This window comes from Tachypleus tridentatus, chromosome 12 (genome assembly GCF_004210375.1).
Source record: "Tachypleus tridentatus isolate NWPU-2018 chromosome 12, ASM421037v1, whole genome shotgun sequence".
Taxonomy (NCBI): Eukaryota; Metazoa; Arthropoda; class Merostomata; order Xiphosura; family Limulidae; genus Tachypleus; species Tachypleus tridentatus.
This window is the reverse complement of record NC_134836.1, coordinates 73,342,140-73,366,472: the sequence shown is the minus strand read 5'-3', so window position 1 is coordinate 73,366,472 and position 24,333 is coordinate 73,342,140. Positions and strand designations below refer to the sequence as shown.

Here is a 24,333-nt window from a genome sequence, read left to right as displayed (position 1 = left end):
TTTAAGTGTACTTGATATACACTGAAACATAAAACATGCCAATTGGTCCGGCTTTAAGTTTTAATTTTGCGCATTACAGTATAACACTTTTTTTTCCCAAGAGTATTTGTTTTTGAATTTCGCGCAAAGCTACACGATGGCTATCTGCGCTAGCGTTCCCTAATTTAGCAGTGTAAGACTAGAGGGAAGACAGCTAGTTACTCATCACCCGTCACATCTTGAACTGCTCTTTTTACCAGCGAATAGCGAAATTGACCGATACGCCCCCACGGCTGAAAAAGCGAGTATGCTTGGTGTGACCAGGATTAAAATACGCGACTCTCACATTTCGAGTCGAGCGCCCTTAACTACCTTCTGGCTATGCCAGGACTTTGCAGAGAAAGAAAGAGCTGTCTGGAAGAGTATAGAACTAAACGTTCCGCCCTCCAACCTAAAGCGTATAAATTATGTAATCTGGTAGGCCTAATTGTAGATTCAACTTAAGTTTTACAAACGTGTTTTCAATATACAATTTATACAAGCACTTCTTAATTAATTAATAATATTACAAACCTTTAATGATATAAGATGTCTATAGCCTACTATGACTAAATTATGAGCCTCGGGACTTACAGCGCTACAGTTTTGGGTTCATTCCTGCAGTCAACACATTGCAAATAGCTCATTGTGCAGTGTTATTCTAAGAAAATATGGTCATACAAATCGTCCCTCAAACTGCAGGCTCGTTTACTATCGGTGGGGTCCACCCAAATATTACATCTTGCTAAGTAGGTTTAAGTTTTTGCCTGTAATCAAACGGTTTAAAAAACTGACTGAAAGAAAAAGTGAATTCGCTTGTTTTCTACGTTAAATACATAGCGGACCTTAACGGCAAAACAATATAGTTACTAGGGGCCCTACAATATATGGACCTACAAATAGTTTGGTGAATTGTTTAGAAAATATATTTTGAAAGCCATCATGGTGTTGGTAATTTTAGGGTTAAATAAGATTTAAGATAATTTATTTGAAATCTCTTCTATTGTTCGTAGGGTTTCGCACAAAGCTACTCTAGGGTTATCTGCGTTTTACCAACGAATAGTGGAATTAGCCGTTACGCTATAACGCCCCATAGCTTGGCATGGTCTCGCGGCTATGGCGATCGACTCTAAGATGGGTCACGGGTCCGAATGCAGTTCTCCAACACATTCACTCTTTCGGCCGTGGGAACGTTGTAACGTTATTGTTAGTTGGTAGATTGTTGGTAGAAAGCAACCTGGGAGTTGGCGGTGGGTGATGTTGACTAGTCTACCACTTCAAAATTGGGGACGGCTAGCGCAGTTAATTTTTGATTGGCTTTGCATGGAATTCTAAACAAACTAAGTAAGGCCTCACTGTTAAAAGGGTAAGAATATAGTGACTGATATCCCATTGTTCAGGTTTGTTTATGAGGAACAAACAAATTGCTTCATGGTTTAAAATTAGGACTAAATACGTTGTTTGTTTCGAAGGTTATATCTCATATATTTCAAATTACTTTACCCTTCCCGGCCCGGCATGGCGCTCGCCTCGTAATTTGAGGATTGCGGGTTCGAATCCACGTCCCACCAAACATGCTCGCCTTTACAGCCGTGGGAGCGTTATAATGTGGCTGTCAATCCCACTATTTGTTGGTAAACACGTAGCCCAAGAGTTGGCGACGGTTGGTGATGACCAGCTGCTTTCCTTCTAGACTTTCATTGCTAAATGAGGGACGGCTGGCGCAGATAGTCGTAGTGTAACTTTGCGCAAAATTCAAACAAACTTACAATCTTATGATGCTATGCTTTAGAAGAACTAGCTCGTTACGGGGGATGGGTACGTTTGCTTACATCTACTTAGACAAATTATATAAACAATATGCGGAATTTATATTTAAAATGTCATTTACTTGGCTTTTCACATGTTTGTTAACATACTTTCCGTACAACTAAGACTTCCTAAAAAAATATAATCATTCATACAAACCTAAAAAAACAATTTACTGTTAACCTTAACCTAAAGAGGACCTGAGAAGGTCGAAATGTTGTTCTATACTTTATTTTAATTAAAGTTCTAATACCTATACCAGCAGTCTTGAAAATACATTTTTACATCAGGCGAGTGTCTTGTAATTTCGAATGATTGCGGACTTGTATCTCTAGAAAATGGGTTACGATACCCGTGGTGGGCAGAGCATAGATAGCCCTTTGTGTAGCTTTGTGCTTAATAACAATTGTTATAGTAAAGATATGTCGGACGATCTGCTGTATCTATCGAGGGGAAATCGAGCCCTGAATTTTAACGTTGTAATTCCGAAGACTTGCCGCTATCTTACCTAGGCACCGATCGCGTTTCAGTGGGAACAGAAACTATTGTTTATCCTAGTTTATCCGTTGTTACAAACGGTGCCTTTTTCTATTTCTTTTAATCGTCATATCATCTTGAGTAAAAGATTTCCAGGAAAAAAGGAAATATTTAATCAAAGGCGAAGGGATGGCTCGTTCATAATACAACACTGCAACATGGCTCGTTCATAACTACAAAGGAACAGCTAAGTCCAAAATTTAAATAAAATATATGACAATATAAAAAGTTCGTTATTATAAATAAATGTATTGTGGTATTTCCTTTAATAAAATCATAATTCGTGTTTATGTATTTATTTTTTATGTTGTCATTTTATGCTGTTTATAACGTTGCCATTACGTATGTATACTAATATATGTATACACACATACACGAATGTCCATTTCCTTTAAGTAGCCTAAGTTTTAATATCTCGCGCAGTTATATTTCTACACCGTGATTCTCGTATATAAAGAATATTAAAGTGACAAGCATGTGAAAAAATTAATGAACTGAAAAATAAGGCTTGTCTTTCAAGTATGGATTAGCTTTTGATAAATGTTGGTGATTTTGTGTTCAACGAAGTTTTAATATGAATAATTAAAGGTTTTTCACTAACTACACAGCGTGAGAACCTATCCCTATGTTTTAAAAGCAGTTATGTTGTCTCTACGTGCGGAATGAGTCAATCATGTTTACCTGAACCTAAAATCAAACCCCAGCCTTTATATTCTGGCACTCGTATCGATAGAACAACAGTTACAATATTTATATTCACCTTATTGTAAAACGACATTCTTTCATAGTTTAACGTAAGCAATTGTTCAAACGAAAACAAGAGAGTTGGGCCTAATTATGGTCGTCTGTTTGGATAGGATAAAAACAAATACAGAATGTGGAACACACATTTGACCGCTTCTTCTCATAATGTATGTTAAATATTGAGAAATAGTCGTACAGTTAATATTCAATAATGTTTTATACATGCTGTTCACAGTAGACAAGAGAAATTCATCACGTGGATAAATAGAGCTAGAGAGGGTTTAGTGTGACCCTATATATTTAGGTGAATATTATTTCCTTGACACGTGCATATAATGTTAAAATAATAAATAAGTAACGTTACAATTAAAACATAAGATATTGACTTCACATGGTTCGACGTTTACCACATACCACATCATATTCAAAAGTAAACTTGGAAAGTTTCATGTTAATTTTCTTAGCTGTATCATGTGACCTATATTTAAGTTTACATTTCTGCATAAGTATCAGAGAGAGTTCAGCACATTTTCAGACACACACACACACACACACACACCTAAACCAACAATAATAAATTCCAAGATACAACAAACATACGAAAAAATAACCAACATTTGGAAAAAAAACTTACAACAAAACACAACATTCCAGTAAACACCAAATTTATTCAAAAACTAGATACAAAACAAAAGTCCATACTATGTAAAAACTACACTGACAAACACAACACCAACATTATTTATAAAATACAATGCAACAACTGTCATAACTTCTATATTGGATAAACAAGTAGAAAAATGGAAACTAGATTCAAAGAACAAAAAAAATACCTTCACATATTTTTGAACACTGCAACTCAAATAAACACATCATAACCATAGAAAACGCCAAGATACTAAGTAATGAAATAAATATAAACAAACACAAAATCAAAGAAGCTCTACTTATACAGCCGCTAAAGCCGAAATTAAACCATTATAAAGGAACACCTTCATACCTATACTAATTAATAACCTAACAGCTAACTGTAACGCACCCTACAATCCCGTACCCGCTTATATTCTCGTTCCTAGGACGTGTGCTCGGCAACGGTCAGTTGCAAACTCTCTCTTTGTCAACCTAAAGATGACCTAGGAAGGTCGAAACGTTGTTCTCTGTGGTATTAGTAAAAGTGTTAATACTCATATCAGCCGTTCTGAGATACATTAGACAGAGATATTTTTTTTAATGTTCACATAAGTTCATATCGGTTGTACATAAAACTGTTGTTTATTTTATTTGTAATGTTCCATTAGGTTAAGCTATCTTTGCTAGCCGACCCTAATTTACCAGTGTAAAACTAGAGGGAAGGCAACTAGTCATCACCACCCACCGCTAGTTCTTGGGCTACTCTTTTACCAAAGAATAGTGGGATCGACCGTCACTGTATAACGCCTCCACGGCTGAAAGGGTGAACATGTTTGGTGTGACGGGGATTCGAACCAGAGACCCTCGAAGTACGAGTTGAGCGCCTAAACCATCCGGTCATACCGGGTCAGAAATTTAGTGATAACGTGATGAATCTGACACTTTCACATGCACACTGAATTATATAGATTCCAGCTTCTTCTGATTTATCTTATCGATTGATTTGGCCCGGCATAGTCAGGTGGTTAAGGTACTGGACTCGTAATCTGAGGATCGCGGGTTCGAATCCCCGTCACACTAAACATTCTCGCCCTTTCAGCCGTGGGGGCGTTATAATGTTACGGTCAATCCTACTATCCGTTGGTAAAAAGATAGCCCAAGAGTTGGTGGGTGGTGATGACCAGCTGCCTTCTCTCTAGTCTTATACTGCTAAATTAGGGACAGCTAGCGCAGATAGCCTTCGTGTAGCTTTGCGCGAAATTCAAACCAAACCGAACTTGATTCATTGATTCAAATACAGTAAAATGTTATGTCTGTTGACTTCTGCTATTGGAGTGACACAAATGAATCATGACTTACCTTTTTTGTTTGTTTAACCATGGAACTTATCTTTACAAACTATGTACAGTTCTTTTGAATGATAATTGTTAAAACACATTTAGAACACATACATACACGGGTATATGTATAAGAGACTTAAATGAATTACTACACATATTACAAATGTCCATTCAAATTTGCTACTAATTAGTACTTTGGAAATTTCTTGACAAAACAGTTCGTGAATAGAACTTAACCATACATTTCGAAAACGCGAATTCGCAAATATATCCAAACTTCAGTTTCAAAATTATAAATTTAGCATTGCAGGTCAAGCCATATCATCCAATTACAATTTAAATTTTTGTCGGAACGGCTTTCTTGTCTTCACACTTGAGAAAAATGGCGCTGACCTAATTCTTTAGTCAGTGAATTAGGACACAGTGCATTATGCTTGTCTAGGGTGAGTATGTTTGTGTGTTTACGCTGCGAATTGAAGAAAGACATTTTATGAAATATTGAACAACATGTCTTATTCTACACAGCTAATCGTACACTGTGATTTTGTTTCTAACAGCGCATGATTTACAATTCATATAATTATACAATAAACATTTATGGCTGCATTTAAGGGAGCGCAACTTTTTCAGGATCGTGGACTATCACGTTCCAGGTTAAAATAATTAAACACATATTTAAATCATTATTTCAGGGTTTAAAATCAAATCCTCTTGTCCTGTAATCTCTATAGCTAAGTGTTTATCATAATAACGCTAGGAAATGGTGAGAAACAGAGAGACATGAAAGAATTCGCTCTGGTTCCTTGTTCTTGGGCCCATGATTTCTTGACTTGACATGACCAGGTGGTTAAGGTACTGAACTCGTAATCCGAGGGTCGCGGGTTCAAATCCCCGTCACACCAAACATACTCACCCTTTTAAACGTGGGGGCATTATAATGTGACGGTCAATCCCACTATTCGTTTGTTGCGAAAATCGAAATAAACCAACCCAAACAAATGATTTCTGAATCAGACCCCAGATACTCCTAATATTAATGATACATTTGTGAAGCTGAACAGCTAATCCTAAATCTTGTCACACTACACTTCCAGCAACGTCGATAATACTTGAAAAAAAGTAGATTATATAAGTCACAAAAGAAAAAGATTTCTACCATCACAATCCTGAAAACTAGTTGTCAAGATAATCACATTTTTATATACAATCTGAAAATTAGTTGTCAAGATAATCACATCTTTATTTGCAATCTGAAAATTAGTTATCCCAGTAACTACATCTTTATTTCCATCTGAAAATTAGTTGTCCCAGTAACTACATCTTTATTTACAATCCTGAAGACTAGTTCTCAAGATAATCACATCTTTATTTATAATCTGATAATTAGTTATCAAGATAATCACATCTTTATTTATAATGTAAAAAATAGTTGTCCTAGTAACTACATCTTTATTTACAATCTGAAAATTAGTTCTCCTAGTAACTACATCTTTATTTACCATTCTGAAAATTAGTTGTCAAGATAATCACATCTTTATTTACAATCTGAAAATTAGTTGTCCAGTAACATATTTATTTATAATCCGGAAACCTAGTTGTCAAAATAATCACATCTTTATTTACAGCATGAAATTTATTTGTCAAGATAATCACATTTTTATTTACAATCTGAAAATTAGTTGTCCGAGTAACTACATCTTTATTTACCATCATGAAAACTAGTTGTCAAGATAATGACATCTTTATTTACAATCTGAAAATTAGTTGTCCCAGTAACTACATCTTTATTTACCATCCTTAAAACTAGTTGTCATAATAATCACATCTTTATTTACAGTCTGAAAATTAGTTGTCCCTGTAACTACATCTTTATATACATCTGAAAATTATTTGTCCCAGTAACTACATCTTTATATACAATCTGAAAATTAGTTGTCTTAGTAACTACATTTTTATTTACAATCCTGAAGACTAGTTGTCAAGATAATCACATATTCATTTACAATCTGAAAATTAGTTGTCAAGATAATCACATATTCATTCACAATCTGAAAATTAGTTGTCCCAGTAACTATATCTTTATTTACAATGCTGAAGACAAGTTATCAAAATAATCACATCTTTATTTACAATCTGTTGTCCCAGTAACTACATCTTTATTTACAATGCTGAAGACAAGTTGTCAAAATAATCACATCTTTATTTACAATCTGAAAATCAGTTGTCCCAGTAACTACATCTTTATTTACAATCTGAAAATTAATTGTGCCAGTAACTACATTTTTATTTACAATCTGAAAATTACTTGTCCCAGTAACTACATCTTTATTTACCATCTGAAAATTAGTTGTCAAGATAATCCCATTTTTATTTACAATCTGAAAATCAGTTGTTCCAGTAACTACATCTTTATTTACAATCTGAAAATTAATTGTGCCAGTAACTACATTTTTATTTACAATCTGAAAATTAGTTGTCCCAGTAACTACATCTTTATTTACCATCCTGAAAATTAGTTGTCAAGATAATCACATTTTTATTTACAATCTTAAAATTAGTTGTCCCAATAACTACATCTTTATTTACCATCATGAAAACTAGTTGTCAAGATAATCATATCTTTATTTGCAATCTGAAAATTAGTTATCCTAGTAACTACATCCTTATTTACAATCTGAAAATTAGTTGTCCCAGTAACTACATCTTTATTTACAATCCTGAAGACTAGTTGTGAAGATAATCACATCTTTTTACAATCTGAAAATCAGTTGTTGCAGTAACTACATCTTTATTTACCATCTGATAATTAGTTGTCCCAGTAGCTACATCTTTATTTACAATCCTGGAAACTAGTTGTCAAGATAATCACATTTTTATTTACAATCTGAAATTCAGTTGTCCCAGTAACTACATCTTTATTTACAATCTGAAAATTACTTGTCCCAGTAACTACATTTTTATTTACCATTCTGAAAACTAGTTGGCAAGATAATCACATCTTTATTTATAATCTGAAAATTACTTGCCCAGTAACTACATCTTTATTTACAATCTGAAAATTAGTTGTCAAGATAATTACATCTTTATTTACAATCTGAAAATTAGTTGTACCAGTAACTGCATCTTTATTTATAATGTTAAAATTAGTTGTCCCAGTAATTACAATTTTATCTACAATCCCAAGAAACTAGTTTTCAAGATAATCATATCTTTATTTACAATCCTGAAAAACTAGTTTTCCAGATAATAACATCTTTATTTAGAATCCTGAAAACATGTTGTGAGATAATCATATCGTTTTGTACAATATATAAATTTATCTTTTGCGCAAGAAACTAAAGAAACTTGGATCGTAAGATCACTCATAACACTAAGTAACAAAATTTTTACTTTTCTTGTTCCTGGACAGAAAGTATTATTTGCCAATTGCCTAAAGTAAATGGGAAAGACCTATTTTTCTCTTCAAACTTTGCTTTTGTGACCTGGAAGCGAAAACGAAAACATGATGGGAGCCTATATTTGAGGACTGGTACGTAAAAGTGATTTACATTACAGTCGCAAGTTTCGAGAAACTACTCACTTCTGAACAGTTTTGTTCGTTTATGTATAACTTTAGTATAAATACATGTAAATCTTAATTCATATGTTGTTTTATTCAGACCTTATGTAAATGAAAATGTGCAAATTTGCCCGTTTTTACATAGGAAATAGGTTAATTTCTAAATTTCATTATCCAGGTCACAGAAGCAAAGTTTGAAGGGAATAATGGTCATTTTTTGTACTTTTACAACATAAGCAATTAAGAAATAACACATACTATCCAGGAACAAAATTTGTTTTACGTCGTTTAATCAGCCCCTCGTTCACCCTCAACATATTGGTTCACAGCGCCGCCTGGTGTATCTAATTAGAACCAAACGTTGACATTTCTAGGACTTCTTTCGATATACTGGTTCAGAGCTCCGCGTGAAAGTATTTAATTAGAACCAAAATGTTTTTTTTTCTATGAAGAGTTATTATGAACCAACTCATCTAACTATCACTCATAAATAATATTTCTGTATTTATGGCAAGACGAATTACCTTCGTTTGTTCCTTCATTCAAACCAGACGTGTTGGGAACGAAGATGTCTTCTATCATTCATGTTTATGAAGATATAAATAAGTTACTGACGCGATCTCGTGACGTCATGTATTAACCCTTGTAATGGCTAATTCTTTTTTACACTAGACTCTCGATTTAGAATATAAGTCGTACTCTCTAATTAAGGTAAGGTTGAGACGACAGTGACATATATTTTACCCATTCCAACAGCGTCTTAATAATTTTCTTATTTTTAAAATATTACAATATCGAATCTAAAACATTGTATGATAATATTTCTAAAAACAATGCAAATTTACTCTGGGCTCGTGACTCGGATGTCTCATGTGCAATACTTATCCCAACTTTTGGTTGGTCCACAGATTTGCCCATTCCTCGTGACCTAGCGGTGTCAGGCTACACTAAATATACTAAACTCTGTCAATTTTGGGTGTATTATAAAAGTGACAGATGTTTTCGGAACTTTTAGAAACAACTATAATACCCTTCCTCTCATTTCCTTGTGCGCAAAATATTTTTACCCTAATATTGCAAGCTGCACCAATATCTACTTTCAAACACCCTGTACACACTTACAAGGTGAACAAACATAATTTGAAAACCTTTTTACGCTGTTGCACGGAAAGATGTTACGTATTATTATGTGACTACTATAATAATAATTAAAAAAGGTCTTCGCGTAGACTGTTATTATTACACAGCCAAGATTTTTGATATTTATTTAAAGAGCTCGCGGAATTTTTTTTAAAGAGGTATGCATTTCTTTATTTAGTCTTTGGTATGCACATTTCTTTTCGGTTACAAGTATGACGTAACGGATGGATGTTTACAAGCCAATTAGAAAAGACGCACAACGTAATGGATAAGACTTTTTGCCTCTGACGTTTAATTCTATTTTATTTTATTTTTTGAGTGGTTAATAATATTGTAAGTTTGGAGGAAGGCGTGGCCTAGTGGTTAGCAAGCACTGACTATGAATCCGAGAATTCCAGGTTTGAATCCCTTCTCAGTACAAAACAGCTCCCGCTATGGGTTCGCTTTAGGATTGACAGTCAAATCACACTCTTCAATCAGATTAAAGTAACTCACAGTTGGCAATGCTTAAGTAAGGCTGTCATTTATCAGTGGATAAAACGTTACCAAGATGGCCGGGATTCAGTCAAAGATGACCCACGTTCTCGGCGACCATCAACATGGTCCACTGAAGAAACGGTCGCTTAGGTGAAAGACAGTTAACCAGGCATTTTATAAAGAATTCTTAATTCGTTTCAGGAAGAAAGTTAGAAGAAACCACCGCGACCTGCGGTAAAATGATCACTGGTTTCTTCATCATGCGCCTTCACACAATGTTGTGTCTGTTCAAGAATATTTGGCAGAAAAACATACCTGTGACACCACACCCCCGTATGCTTCCGATCTTGTCCTGTGTGACTTTTTTCTGTTCCCAAAAATCAAAATTAAGTTAAAATGAAAGATATTTGATGACATACCAACCATCCATAATAATGTTAAAACACAACTTATTGTAGTTACATAACAGTTGAAGATTTCCAGCATTGCTTCCGATTGTTTGTTTGTTTTTGAATTTCGCACAAAGCTACTCGAGGGCTATCTGTGCTAGCCGTCCCTAATTTAGCAGTGTAAGACTAGAGGGAAGGCAGCTAGTCATCACCACCCACCGCCAACTCTTGGGCTACTCTTTTACCAACGAATAGTGGGATTGACTGTCACATTATAACGCCCCCACGGCTGAAAGGGCGAGCATGTTTGGCGCGACGGGGATGCGAACCCGCGACCCTCAGATTACGAGTCGCACACCTTAACACGTTTGACCATGCCGGGCCCATTGCTTCCGAAAATGACAGGAACATTGAAACAAGTGTGTATCATCTGGGGAAGATTACTTTGAATGAGATAGCGTATAATACTGATATATGTACATTATTCTTTGGAATAAAAATGAAGTCTCAGAACATTTTGATCACACCTCATATTTGTCTTCCTTCTGACCAACCATTTCAGAACTATGGAAGGTTTTGTGTGGTTTTGAGAGAAAAATTCGAAATAAAATGACCTGTTTTTTTAAAGATTAAATCTTTTTGTTTTTCTAAAGCTATGATATTTGTGGTTTATTAATTTTTTTCTGAAATGATTTCTTTGTATTTTGAGCACAAAGCTACACGATGAACTGTTTGTGCTCTGCCCACCACAGACACCAAAATTCTGTTTTTAGCGTTGTAAGTTCGCAGACATACTGCTGTGCCACCAGGGTGTGGGAATTCTGACGTGAAACATGACAATTTAAAATATGTTATGTGAGTTTGTGTCTTCGTAAGAGACCTTAACTTTATTTAACGACCCATAAATTATACTCGAATGTTAATAATGTCTATTAACGATGCATTTGTTTGTTTGCTCACCTGATGCATACTGGATACTGAGTGGACAGGTCAGAAATGACCGTTCCTAATCTTGAACTGGGGACAAAATGGAAGATATCCAATTGATAGCACCAGCCATCTCAAACGGTTCCACTTACATTGACTGTTACTCAACACACACTCTCATTTAAAAGTCCATTTATCAGCACCACGTCTCGAACTCGAGACTTTCGGATACTCAACCCTATACTCTGATCAATGGGCTACTTTACAGCGGAAATCTTGGCGCTAAGTCTCCCCAGTGGCACAGCGGCATGTCTGCAGAATTATACTGCTAAAAACTGAGTTTCAATAACCGTGGTTGGCAGAGCACAAATAGCCCTTTGTGTAGCTTTGTTGTTAATAACAAATAAACAACTTACCGTCAAACTAATTGTTGAAAATATCAGTTTTATAAAACTGAACTTATAACTGTGTTCTTTCTTAAGTTCTTTTTCTATATACGAAAATAAACCTGGCAAGTAACCTTGGCAATGTTCATGCTAAGAACTCTTGATAAAAGTATTTGTAAAAGTTCATCCCTCAAAAATTGAAATGTCTCGTAGTTACATTTTTTTAAACTTAGGGGGACAATATATTTTCATAGTAAATACAAAAAACCGTAAGGGCTTTACCTTCGGGGTTCATAGTCGCACTTAAGAGGGCGCTAAAAGTATTTGTACTTAAAGTTTGAAAGTAAAAACAACAACAAAAACTTATAAACAAGAGGAATTCTGATCAATCATTTCGGCGAAAGGAGTTTTATTGTTACCAAAGGTTAATTGTTTTTATTTAACTGATTTTGTTAAGCTAAAAGATGTACAGTGGGCTATTTGTGTTCTGCCCAGCACGGGTATTGAACGCTGAACTTAACCATCTCGTAAGCATACAGGTTTTCCGCTAAGCTACCGGGGAAGAGCTTCGTCTACTCTATAAGTTTAAAATTAAGATATAAAGTGATTTGTTCATTTTGTTGAGCGGATTTGTGGATAGGTTTAAATAATATTGTGACTCTATTCGTTATTCCTGCCAAAATGAACTTTAGAAATATTGTGACCGTTTGTTATTTCTGCTAAGATAGGGCCTTTGCCCAGCAAGCGTCTGCTATGTTTCCCACTAAATTGCTCAAGGACTATCCGCTGTAGCCGACCATATTTCTGAAGTAACAAACTAAAGAAAAAGTACATAATTAACACTACCTGTTATCAATCCACTTGAACTATTTTTTGCTAAAAAATTGACTCTCACATTACAACGTTCTCACAGCTGAAAAGGCGAGCATATTCGATGAGGGGATTCGAATTTGCGACCTTAAATTACTAGTCAAGCACCCTAACCACTAGGTCACGTATGGTCCATTAGAGTTTGATTGTTTTAGCGCAAAACTATATATTTAAACATCTGTGTTCTGTCAGCTACGAGAAATAGAATCCCAGAATTTATCATGATTAGTCCCTATAGTTACCATCTACGGATCAGTGATGTCTCCTGTAGTGCCAACTACTTGTGCAGGACACCATTGTGTGAAAGTCACGATACCTTGCACCATTGGTCCGATCTGTACAATATGGTAATTGTGCAGTAACTGTCTTCATACGTCACCATTGGCTGCACCCACTAAGATTACAGACACGCCTACTCACCCTACAATTGGATTAGATTGGATTGTTTTGAATTTCGCGCAAAGCTACTCGAGAACTATCTGCGCTAGCCATCCCTAATTTAGCAATGTAAGACTAGAGAGAAGGCAGCTAGTCATCACCACCCACCGCCAACTCTTGGGCTACTCTGTTACCAAAGAATAGTGGATTGACCATCACATTATAACGACCCCACGGCTGAGAGGGCGATCATGTTTGGTGTGACGGGGATCCGAACCCGCGGCCTTTAGATTACGAGTCGAATGCTTTAACCACCTGGCCATGCCCGGCCCTCCGTACAAGTGGAACAAATCATTTTTAACCTCCCCTCTGTGGATATGTTTTATATTTTTGAATATATTGTAACGTTTACTCCAGGTAAGTAAAAACTTATTGTTTTTCGTTGTGGGAAAAACTTAGAAAGTGTGGGGAAAAAAGCTTCTATAGGACTAGAATTTATACAAACTTTACAATGAAATATAAAACATGATATCGAAAAATGAAAGGAATTAATAATCGTTTGATGACAAAAAATAATATTTAGTGAATTAAAAAATAACAAAATTAAATCTAAAGTCGTGGCAAGTTAAGAAAGATTCATATTGTTGGGCAAACTATCAGAAACAATCGTCCTGTTATTTTCTCTTTATATGCTGACACTTAACAAAAACAATATTTCAGCTTCTAATTAAGAATTTGTTCTGGTCTTGTATTAGATTTCTTCCGCAATTTATTGCATGATAGCCCAAGTTTCCACGAGCATGTTATATTATATATCAGACAGGCGGCAGCACTGTCTATGTAGGAATGGTGTTGATTGTTCATCCAAATAGTAAGTTAAATATCTCTTCAATAGGTTATCAGAACTTTACAATAAATTCACACAGTGTTTTATTTTATAACAATATATGTGTCTAAAGTCACAAGTTCTGGTAATGTCTGTCTGTAAATATCATAACAAAATATTTGGATTTCTTATTCTTTTTTTCTTGTTTCTTTTTATTACGTGATAACTGAAAAACAAAAACAATTATGTCAGCCAATTTCACTGAGGTGACACAGTTTTAAACAAAGTATACGTTTTTATAAGTATTATTATTAATTGTTAGTAGTTAAAAATATAATATTTATTATATATAACGATGCTATCATTATCCCTTTAAGCTAACTTTCTTACAGATATTTGTTGTACCTTTAAAAAGCTTAAGTAAAGAGTGTGACAGGAAATACCAGCCAGTAATAGATAAACAATAAATATTACAAGTGAGCCTCATTGTACTTAGAACTTGGTTATAAATACAACCTTCCTACATCTGTTGAAAAACTGCATTAAATAAACAGGTAAACAAGTTAATTTTTTTTTCTCAAAAAGTAAGTAAAGATAGAGATGGCTAATATTAATCATTTCAAAGCACTATAAACAAGATAGGAGGGATGGCATTTGTATCATTCCTACATAATAGTATACATAAGAATTAATATATAGCAATATATGTGACTATCCAATCACAAATGATTTTAGTTTATATTATTTTTGTCTCTTAACATTCTAATACTCTGAGTGTCTGTACTATTATGTAGGGACTATACGTCATCCCTACCATATTTGTGGCATTGTTTTCGTGGGATCGATATTAGCCATCCCTACATTTAGGTCTTTTGAAAACGTTTGTCTCTGCTTACATGGCCCGGCATGGCCAAGCGCGTAAGGCGTGCGACTCGTAATCCGAGGGTCGCGGGTTCGCGCGCGCGTCGCGCTAAACATGCTCGCCCTCCCAGCCGTGGGGGTGTATAATGTTACGGTCAATCCCACTATTCGTTGGTAAAAGAGTAACCCAAGAGTTGGCGGTGCCTTCCCTCTAGTCTTACACTGCTAAATTAGGGACGGCTAGCACAGATAGCCCTCGAGTAGCTTTGTGCGAAATTCCAAAACAAACAAACAAACTCTGCTTACATACACATATATTGAGCCTATTTTCAAACGAACAACGTTACATTTTTAAGATTCATTCATTCTTTTCTCTTCTGGCTGTTGTTAGAAGAAGTAATACGTATTTTATTATTCGTCTGATTATTTCTTTTGTTGTAATAATATTATTCCTGGCAAATATTATACATAGTTATTAGCGTACTAAAAGGAAACCAATATCAGCACTCGCACTTTAAATGCGATAAATATAATTATATCAAGAAGTATCACTAGATGGCGATACTTAGTTATTTTATAACAGCCCCATTTGATCCATCATCTTTCAATACAACATTTGTTCTTCTTGAAGAAAAACCCACTTGAGATAAAAATGTATTTTAGATCGGCTGGTATGGATATTAACACTTTTGTTAATAAATTAGAAACAACGTTTCGCCTTTCCTAGGTCGTTTTCTGGTGTTTTTTTTTTTTTTTGTTAATCTGAAGATGACCTAGGAAGGTCGAAACGATGTTCTCTGCTTCATTAGTAAAAGTGTTTATACCCCTACCAGCCATTCTGAGATTCATTTTCACAACAGTTGTATTTGTGTGCTTTACTGCTACCCTAATACTTCGATATTATTTCACAGTTAAAATTATATTTTCCGTTCTTTGAATTAGATAATCAAAATATTTAATGTAAACATATATTTTTTCTTACCAGGATTTTGGTCTATATGCACGGCTACTTACCAAAATTCATATCAACCATGGAGTCATCAACTCTCAACTTCAGTGATTTAACTTCTTTTATTGTTTTTGAATTTTGCTTTGTTCTATTCGAGGGCTAATCGTCTCAGATTTTGCTGTGTTATATTCGAGGGTTTGTTTGTTTGTTTTGGAATTTCGCACAAAGCTACTCGAGGGCTATCTGTGCTAGCCGTCCCTAATTTAGCAGTGTAAGACTAGAGGGAAGGCAGCTAGTCATCACCACCCACCGCCAACTCTTGGGCTACTCTTTTACCAACGAATAGTGGGATTGACCGTCACATTATACACCCCCACGGCTGGGAGAGCGAGCATGTTTAGCGCGACGCGGGCGCGAACTCTCGACCCTCGGATTACGAGTCGCACGCCTTACGCGTTAGGCCATGCCGGGCCAATATATATTCGAGGGAAGACAGTTAGTAAGCATCACCCATCTTCAAATAGTCTTTATCAAAGAATAATTCAATTAACCATCGCGTTATGACGCTTCCAAGGACAGGCGCGTTAGGCCATTGGTATCGGTCCCGAGATCTTCCGATTACGAGTCTAGCACGGTACTTGGTCAACATCAATATTGTTTCCAGTCTGGAAGTCAGATAAAAATAATCTCAAATAGCACCAGCTGGAACGTTCTTGGTCATACAAACAATTCGGAGTCAAGTCAAGGAAACAGTTTTTGTGAAAGAAGATTGTTAGATCCCTGTCTGTCTGTATCTTAGTTTAGCATGCCAGTGGTAACTGTATAACTCGTTACAAAACCAAGTAGCAGTAGTTCAAAAATAAAAATATTTCACATTCTTTTAAGAACTTGATTTTTTTATTTGTAATTAGCTGAACTAAGTACACGCCTCCTGGATAGAAGTTCTGTGAATTCATCATTAATGAAATGTTACGTTAAGACGTGAAAAGTTGCTTCTCTCAAATGTACTTGTAAAAAGGGGTACATAAAAACTGCAAAACACAAAATGTGAAACTGCAAAGTTGTATGTACTTTTGCATGGAACCAATAAACCTTCATACCAAATTTGGTGAAATCCATCAACAGGGGAGAATTAATGGTAAAAAAATGGTCATAACAACCGTAAAACGCGAAATGCAAAACGGAAAATTATATGTGTCTACCTATGAACTTAATTAACGTCCATATCAAATTTGGTAAAAATATATTCAGAGGAGGTGAGATGGTGGTGAAAAACAAATGCCCATAAAAGCCGCAAAACTCAAACTGCAAAAACTGATATTTCTATGTACCTCCGGATAGGCCTAATGAGCCTCCATACCAGTTTGAGTAAAGATCCATTCACATTCTGCCAAGTTGTTACATTAACACATAACAGATAGTAATATTAAATGTATATAGATCCTGGGTCCTAGTCCAGTGATGTCAATGGCCATTGAAAACATAACTGGTAATATGTGGTCAAATCATAAGGTCACTAGTTCGTCTTGGATGTCCTTCTTCTTTATCCTTGTTATTTAAACATTTAATCATTTATACGTCTACTCTTTATTATTATCCTCATGAAGAACATAGAATATGTTCTATTTGTCCGATAATAGACACACTTCTCTGTAAACCTTAAAGAATTGAACACAAAATGTTACTGAACATTTTCCAAGTTTAATGGCACACAATATAACTGTTACTATAATGGTACATCATTAAAATTAACAGAGATTAAATATATGGCTTTTAAAAACGATAGTTTTAAAACAAAATGATATTACTACAGCAGTAAGAAAAATCAGTAAGGATAAACTTTGTTCTATATGTTACTACACCAGTAAAAAATCAGTAAGGATAAACTTTGTTCTATATGTTACTACACCAGTAAGAAAATCAGTAAGGATAAACTTTGTTCTATATGTTACTACATCAGAATGAAACCAGTACGGATAAATTTTATTCGAGATGTTACTGCATCAGTTTGAAATCAGGAAAGACGAACTTTGTTTTATATGTTACTACATCAGTATAAAGTCAATAAGGATAAACTGTATTTTGTATGTTACTACACCAGTATAAAATCAGTAAAGATGAACTTTTTGTATATGTTACTACACCAGTATAAAATCAGTAAAAATAAACTTTTTCTGTATGTTACTACACCAGTATAAAATCAGTAAAAATGAACCTTTTCTGTATGTTACTACACCAGTATAAAATCAGTAAGGATAAACTGTGAAAGTGTGAAATTAGTGAGGATAAACTTTGTTTTAGATGTTACTACATCAGAATGAAATCAGTAACGATGAGCTATATCCTGTATGTTAATACACCAGTATAAAATCAGTAAAGATGAACTTAGTTCTTCATGTTACTACATCAGTATGAAATCAGAAAGATAAACTTTGTTCTAGATGTTACTACAACAGTATGAAATCAATGAGGATAAACTGTGTTCTGTATGTTACTACATCAGTATAAAATCAGTAAAGGTGAACTTCGTTCTACATGTCACTACATCAGTATGAAATCAGTACGGTACGGACAAACTTTATTCTATATGTTACTACACCATTATGAAAATCAGTGTGGATAAACTTTGTTCTGTATGTTACTACATCAGTAGGAAATCAGTACGGATAAACTTTGTTCTGTATGTTACTACATCAGTAGGAAATCAGTGTGGATAAACTTTGTTCTGTATGTTACTACATCAGTATGAAATCAGTGTGGATAAACTTTGTTCCAGATGTTACTACATCAGTAGGAAATCAGTACGGATAAACTTTGTTCCAGATGTTACTACATAAGTATACAATCAGTAAAGATGAACTTTTTCTGTATGTTACTACATCACTATAAAGTCAGTAAGGATAAACTTGGTTCTATATGTTACTACACCAGTGTGAAATGAATAAGAATAATGCTTGTTTCATAGATTAATAAACAGTATTGTTTTTACGTAGGTACTTAATTTATTTATGACTACCATTATTCTATGAATAATTCAGTAACCGTTTTCTACACGTGACGTCGATATGGTGTTCATAACTTAATAGTAACAACCATGAGTAATAAAATACGGTAAAAAATTAATTTAACTGGACATAATATGCATTTCCTGACGCCTCGTAAGAACACAGCAATGTTTTATCTTATCTAAAACGTGAGTTTTGTAACCAATGGCCATTAAATACAACATTCATAACCAATCATCACAAAAACAGTAATATGACTTCCCCTACTGCCACTGTAAAAAACCCGGATTGTTATAAATTAATAGCATCCGGTTTGTAATATTGTTTCCGTCCCTGTTGTCTCTCTCCTTCTCTGAAAACACTCACACACACACTCACACACACCTATATATATGTGCCATCTATACATATACAAATATGTAATGTATCGCTTAGGGCCATATAACTGCTTGTATTCACTCTTCTGTGACGGACATATCTTTTTCAGAGCCTGCTCATCTTTCCTTGTCCAACTGGTAATTTCTTGATGATCAAGGTTAGCTATCTAACGTCAGCTCTATAAAAACGACTGTGTGGGCGTTTAATAATTTTGATTATAAAATGAAAGTGATTTAGTATAAAATGAAACATTGACCAAGACATCAGCAGACAAACTATGTTCCTGTCCAGTGCTCTACTATCGTACTTGTGTTTATCTTTTAGTTCTGTGCAGAGTTTTTCCAGCCAGGTTAGTAACAGTTATTTAAATATATAAATAGCTTAAATGGTATTTTAAAATCAAAGTCATGGTTAAACCCTAGATATTCCAAAATCCAAGTCATTTTTCAATTCTGGATATTCTAAAATTCATGTTAGTTTCAGTCCGGGGTATTTTAAATTCCAGGGCATGTCTCAATCGTAAGTATCCTATAGTCCCCGTCATATTCAATTATAGATATTCTAAAGTTTAACGTATGTTTCAATCCAGGGTATTCTAATACTCAAGTCACGGTTCAGTCATTGGCATTCTGAAATCCAATTAATGTTTCAATCCTGGATATCATAAAGTTCAAACCATGTCTCAATTCTAGATATTTTAATATCCAGTTTATATCCCAATCATAGATAGTCTAAATTCCACGTCATGGTTCAGTTCTGGGTATGTTAAAATCCATGTTGTAGTTCAATTCTAGATATTCTAAAACCTAAGTCATACTCCAATCACAGACATTCTGAAAGCCAAGTCATGGTTGAACCGTGAATCAAGACTATTGTGGTCACACGTTAATTTGTAAGATATGAGCGATAACTAGACCGATCAAGAATTCTGTTGAAACACAAATACTGGGTTTGTTTGTGCCTCTAGGGGACAGCACTAGAAGGTAAAGAAGTTTATAAAGTTGCTACAAAATTTCCTTCCATTGAAACACTTATTGTACAGAAGGTTTTAGGCTTAAGTATGAAGAAATTTAGGAGGAAACTTTGTATTTTCTTTTTAAATAAAAATCGCGTTTCTTTATAGTTTTCATTTTTACAACCTTGATGACGATATCTGTTAATTTAGATCTAATGGGTTTTTTTTTTTTTCGTTCCCGACAGGCTGAGCGACGCCATAAGAGACATGCTGTCAGTCAACCAGAGAAGTTATGGCCAAACGCCACTGTTCCTTACTTTTTAGACGTAAAATACAGTAAGTTAAGCCTAAACCGGTAAAACAAACAATTGATTTTTTGTTGTAACATTTTATCTTCTTACTCTTATTTTCATAGCATAAAATGTGAGCTCTTGTAGAACTGCATGTTTCTCAGCTGTCTGACATAACTGTCACAGTACCACTATAAATTAAATTAATGTTCAAAAGTATAAACAAAAACTCAGTTTAATTGTTTGTTTTGAATTTCGCGCAAAGCTACTCGAGGGCTATCTTCGTTAGCCGTTCCTAAGTTAGCAGTAAGATTAGAGGGAAGGCAGCTAGTCATCATCACCCACCGCCAACTCTTGGGCTACTCTTTTACCAACGAATAGTGGGATTGACCATCACATTATAACGCCCTCACGGCTGGGAGGGCGAGCATGTTTGGTGTGACCGGGATTTGAACCCGCGACCCTCAGATTACGAGTCGAACGCCTTAACCCACCTGGCCATGCCGAGCCGGAGAGATAGGAATGAAAATATTTCTCTTATTACAGTACTTATAAAAACTGTGACTTGTAAAAAAATAATACTTATAGGGTTAGAAAACTCGAAAGGAAAATATCTTTGTACATGACGCAATATAAATACGAGTGTAAACGAAAATGGACTAGTGGACTAGTGTATTTCGCTATGGGTGTTATCAGTCTTGTAGATATTCAAATATATATATATATTTATAATGCATCAGATTCTAATTACTTTTGAATAAGCTATACTTACACATAATTTACTTCCTAAATAAATAATTTACTTAGTTCTTAATGTTGGTCTAATCGTTCCATCATGTAATATTGTCAGTTTTTCATATAAGTAGAACAAATTAAACAAAAACATATTATTAATAAATATATGTCTTTCATTATGAAGTATACGTGAGTGAGCCCTATTCCATATACACAACTGCCTTTTTATTTATTTTATTTTCAGGCAACTGGCAACGGAATAAGCTCGTATCGAGCATGAAAAAAATTGAAGATGTCAGTTGTGTAAAGTTTGTGCCTAAAACAAACGAAAAAGTTTTCTTAAATATTATTAAAGGCAAAGGGTAAGTTGTTATTTCCAATTTATGGTTTTATGATGAATAAAATCATTAGTTAAAGGAAACGTTATTTTATACCAGTAGTTTCATAAAATATTCCCAAAGTTACGACAACGTTTGTGTTCTAACTGCCAAGATTTGTTCGGTATACCACACAATGTAATGTATTTTATAAAATCATACCATATTTTTGTGTATTTTATTATTTCAGGTTCGTAATAAAATAGAGTTGTGTGTTTTTGGAATTTATAGAATTGTTTCCTTGTAAATTTAGCTAAGGTACTCGTATCAGTTGAATTATTAGAATTATAATATTTCTTTTGTAAGATACCGTAACGTTTTTGCTCCCCTTCCGAGTGGCACAGCGGTTTGTCTGCGCACTTCCACTGCTAGAAACCGCAGAGCACAGATAGCCCATTGTGTAGCGTTGTGCTTAAATCCAATCAACCTTTATTTTTTTAACAGATAACACATTGCAACGCCATCTCAAGGGGTTATGTTAAACTATCTATTTCTTAAAATATTCAAGAAAATATTAAACATTAAGTTTTTAATTCGAAATTTTCAAATAATTATTTGTTTATCAATAGTGTGTCCTCAAACAGTTTATTCATAAATATTTAATAATTCTGATATATGAGAAGCTATATGGAGATATTATATGCTTTGTACATTTACAATAAAATTTGAAATTTTATTATAAATCTTCAACAAAAAATAAGCGACATTTTAAATAAAACCAACAATATTTGGTTTCAGTTTTTTTCACTTCTATTTTCTTAGATGCAAAGCACACATCGGTTATACAGGTAAACCAGTAAAAACTACGTTGGGAAAAAACTGTTTCACTTCACCACGTATAATTCACGAGCTTATGCACGTGCTTGGCTTCATTCACGAGCACAATCGTCCTGATCGAGATAATTATATCATTATAAACTTTCCAAATATCCCTAAAAGTAAGTTTTAAATTCCGTATAACATGTTTTTGTGTGTGTTTGGTAACTTGTACAAGAAAGGGTTAATTATACATAGTAAATCATTTTGTATATAAATAGGCAGTGGCAATTGGTGAAGATGCGAGCAACGACGCCACCTACACACATTATCTGAACATTAGATTTACGACGAAATCGCATTTGACATTGCATTGCAAATTGTTTTTTGGCTGGAGTAAAATCTAACAGATAGTTTCAAGGAGAGATATTCATGTAACGAGATTGTTAAACAATGTCGAACCAATAAATACAACATTTGAAAATTAAAAACTCGATTCCCAGCAATGATAATAGATTTATTAACGTTTTATTTTTCTGAAGGTATGAGACACAATTTTTGGAAGTCAGATCCCCACAAAGTCACAACTTTAAATCTTTCTTATGACTATCAGTCCATACTTCATTATCGACCTCAAGCTTTTGCCATCGACAAGTCCATGAAATCCATTCTGCCCGTTGGTAACCAGACCATAAAGATTGGGATGGGGAGAACCCTTAGCGAGTTGGACGTTGAGAAAGTGAACAAACTCTACCAGTGTTCTGATCCAAATGAAGATTGGCCTCTGATGGAGGAACACGAAGGTCTTGATAATACTGATGGAACTGAGGAAAACAATGATTAAAAATAAACATTTTCTGTTCAATCTCATTCACTCTAAATGTGCCAAACATGGACGGAAAACTTACGTAACTCTTGAGCTCGCCAAAGTATTCTACATTAATTCAAAAATTAAAACAATATGTTCTGAGTTTACCTATTTAAGAACGATTTTTATGGTATAATTAATTATTTAATATCTCACATTTTTATTGCAAATTAAGAGATTTTAAAAGAACGTAAATTGTGAAGGTGAAAGTAACATGTGAAAACTGAACGTTCAAAACGAACTTAATTTTCAACAGTTCAAGATAAGTCCTGGTATTGGCCGAAAGGTCTCGTCGGCACGGGATACAGCAGATATAATGTAGGTGACACAGTATAACATTGTTATGTACTTTCAATCATAACTTCTTATAATTTCCTGTAGTTGAAATATTTTATTCTGTTTATAAATAAACAGAAATTGATATGTATGTCTTTTTCATGAAATATATATAGATATCAAAAAAAATAATTTTACAATAAATGAACTGCTTATACTGAACCATTTTTTATTATTTATTAAAAGGAAGTTGTTGGTTTTGTTTCTTCAAGATTGATAATTGCACTATGACATTGAAACCCAAGTTTTCCTGATAATTTTCATTCAAAGAGATTTTATTTGAGAAACATGACTGGCAATGGCACAACTTCCGCTGAGGACTTGAATCTGGTCGCAAGGCATTTTTTGTGCTTTTGTAAAGTCATTCAAGTTATTTTTAAAATAAAAACACAATAGTGTTTATTAAATGTACACTTTACATAAGATTATACAAATGTGTTATTTCCATATCTTTTACTGATGTTAATTCTGGAGGTCTGTGATCATTTGTTGAAACATTTTAATATAAATTTAAATTATTTATATATATTTGTGTGTGCATATTTGTTATGCTTAATGTATGTGTGTATAAACACATGTAACACAGTCACCTCTAAAATTTTATATCTCACATTATAGCCTGTACCCTGGGGAACCTTTCAATTGGTGCAGCGTTTTTGTTTATTTTTGTTTATAACAAACTATGTATATAATATGAATACTGCTAAATATCGGTTTGTTTCATTTCAAAGGTGTTTAGCAATTATTAGAATTCAATGAAAGTTTCACCCCGCTACTACAGCGGTAAGTCTAC

General features: G+C 34.3%; 1 protein-coding gene across 1 annotated transcript; it reads left to right on the top strand.

Moving 5' to 3' along the window:
- Positions 1-19,242: 19,242 nt before the first annotated feature.
- LOC143233598 (zinc metalloproteinase nas-7-like) lies at positions 19,243-23,702 on the top strand. The gene is made up of 5 exons (XM_076469977.1): positions 19,243-19,572; positions 20,424-20,514; positions 21,448-21,565; positions 22,343-22,518; positions 22,879-23,702. The coding sequence occupies exons 1-5, from the start codon at positions 19,501-19,503 to the stop codon at positions 23,178-23,180; spliced, it is 759 nt and encodes a 252-aa protein (XP_076326092.1). The 5' UTR covers positions 19,243-19,500; the 3' UTR covers positions 23,181-23,702.
- Positions 23,703-24,333: the final 631 nt, after the last annotated feature.

Coding starts and splice junctions, on each gene's coding strand:
- LOC143233598 (XM_076469977.1), top strand. CDS start 19,501: ATGTTCCTGTCCAGTGCTCTACTATCGTACTTGTGTTTATCTTTTAGT. Junction 19,573..20,423: donor TGCAGAGTTTTTCCAGCCAG/GTTAGTAACAGT, acceptor CGTTCCCGACAG/GCTGAGCGACGCCATAAGAG. Junction 22,519..22,878: donor CTTTCCAAATATCCCTAAAA/GTAAGTTTTAAA, acceptor ATTTTTCTGAAG/GTATGAGACACAATTTTTGG.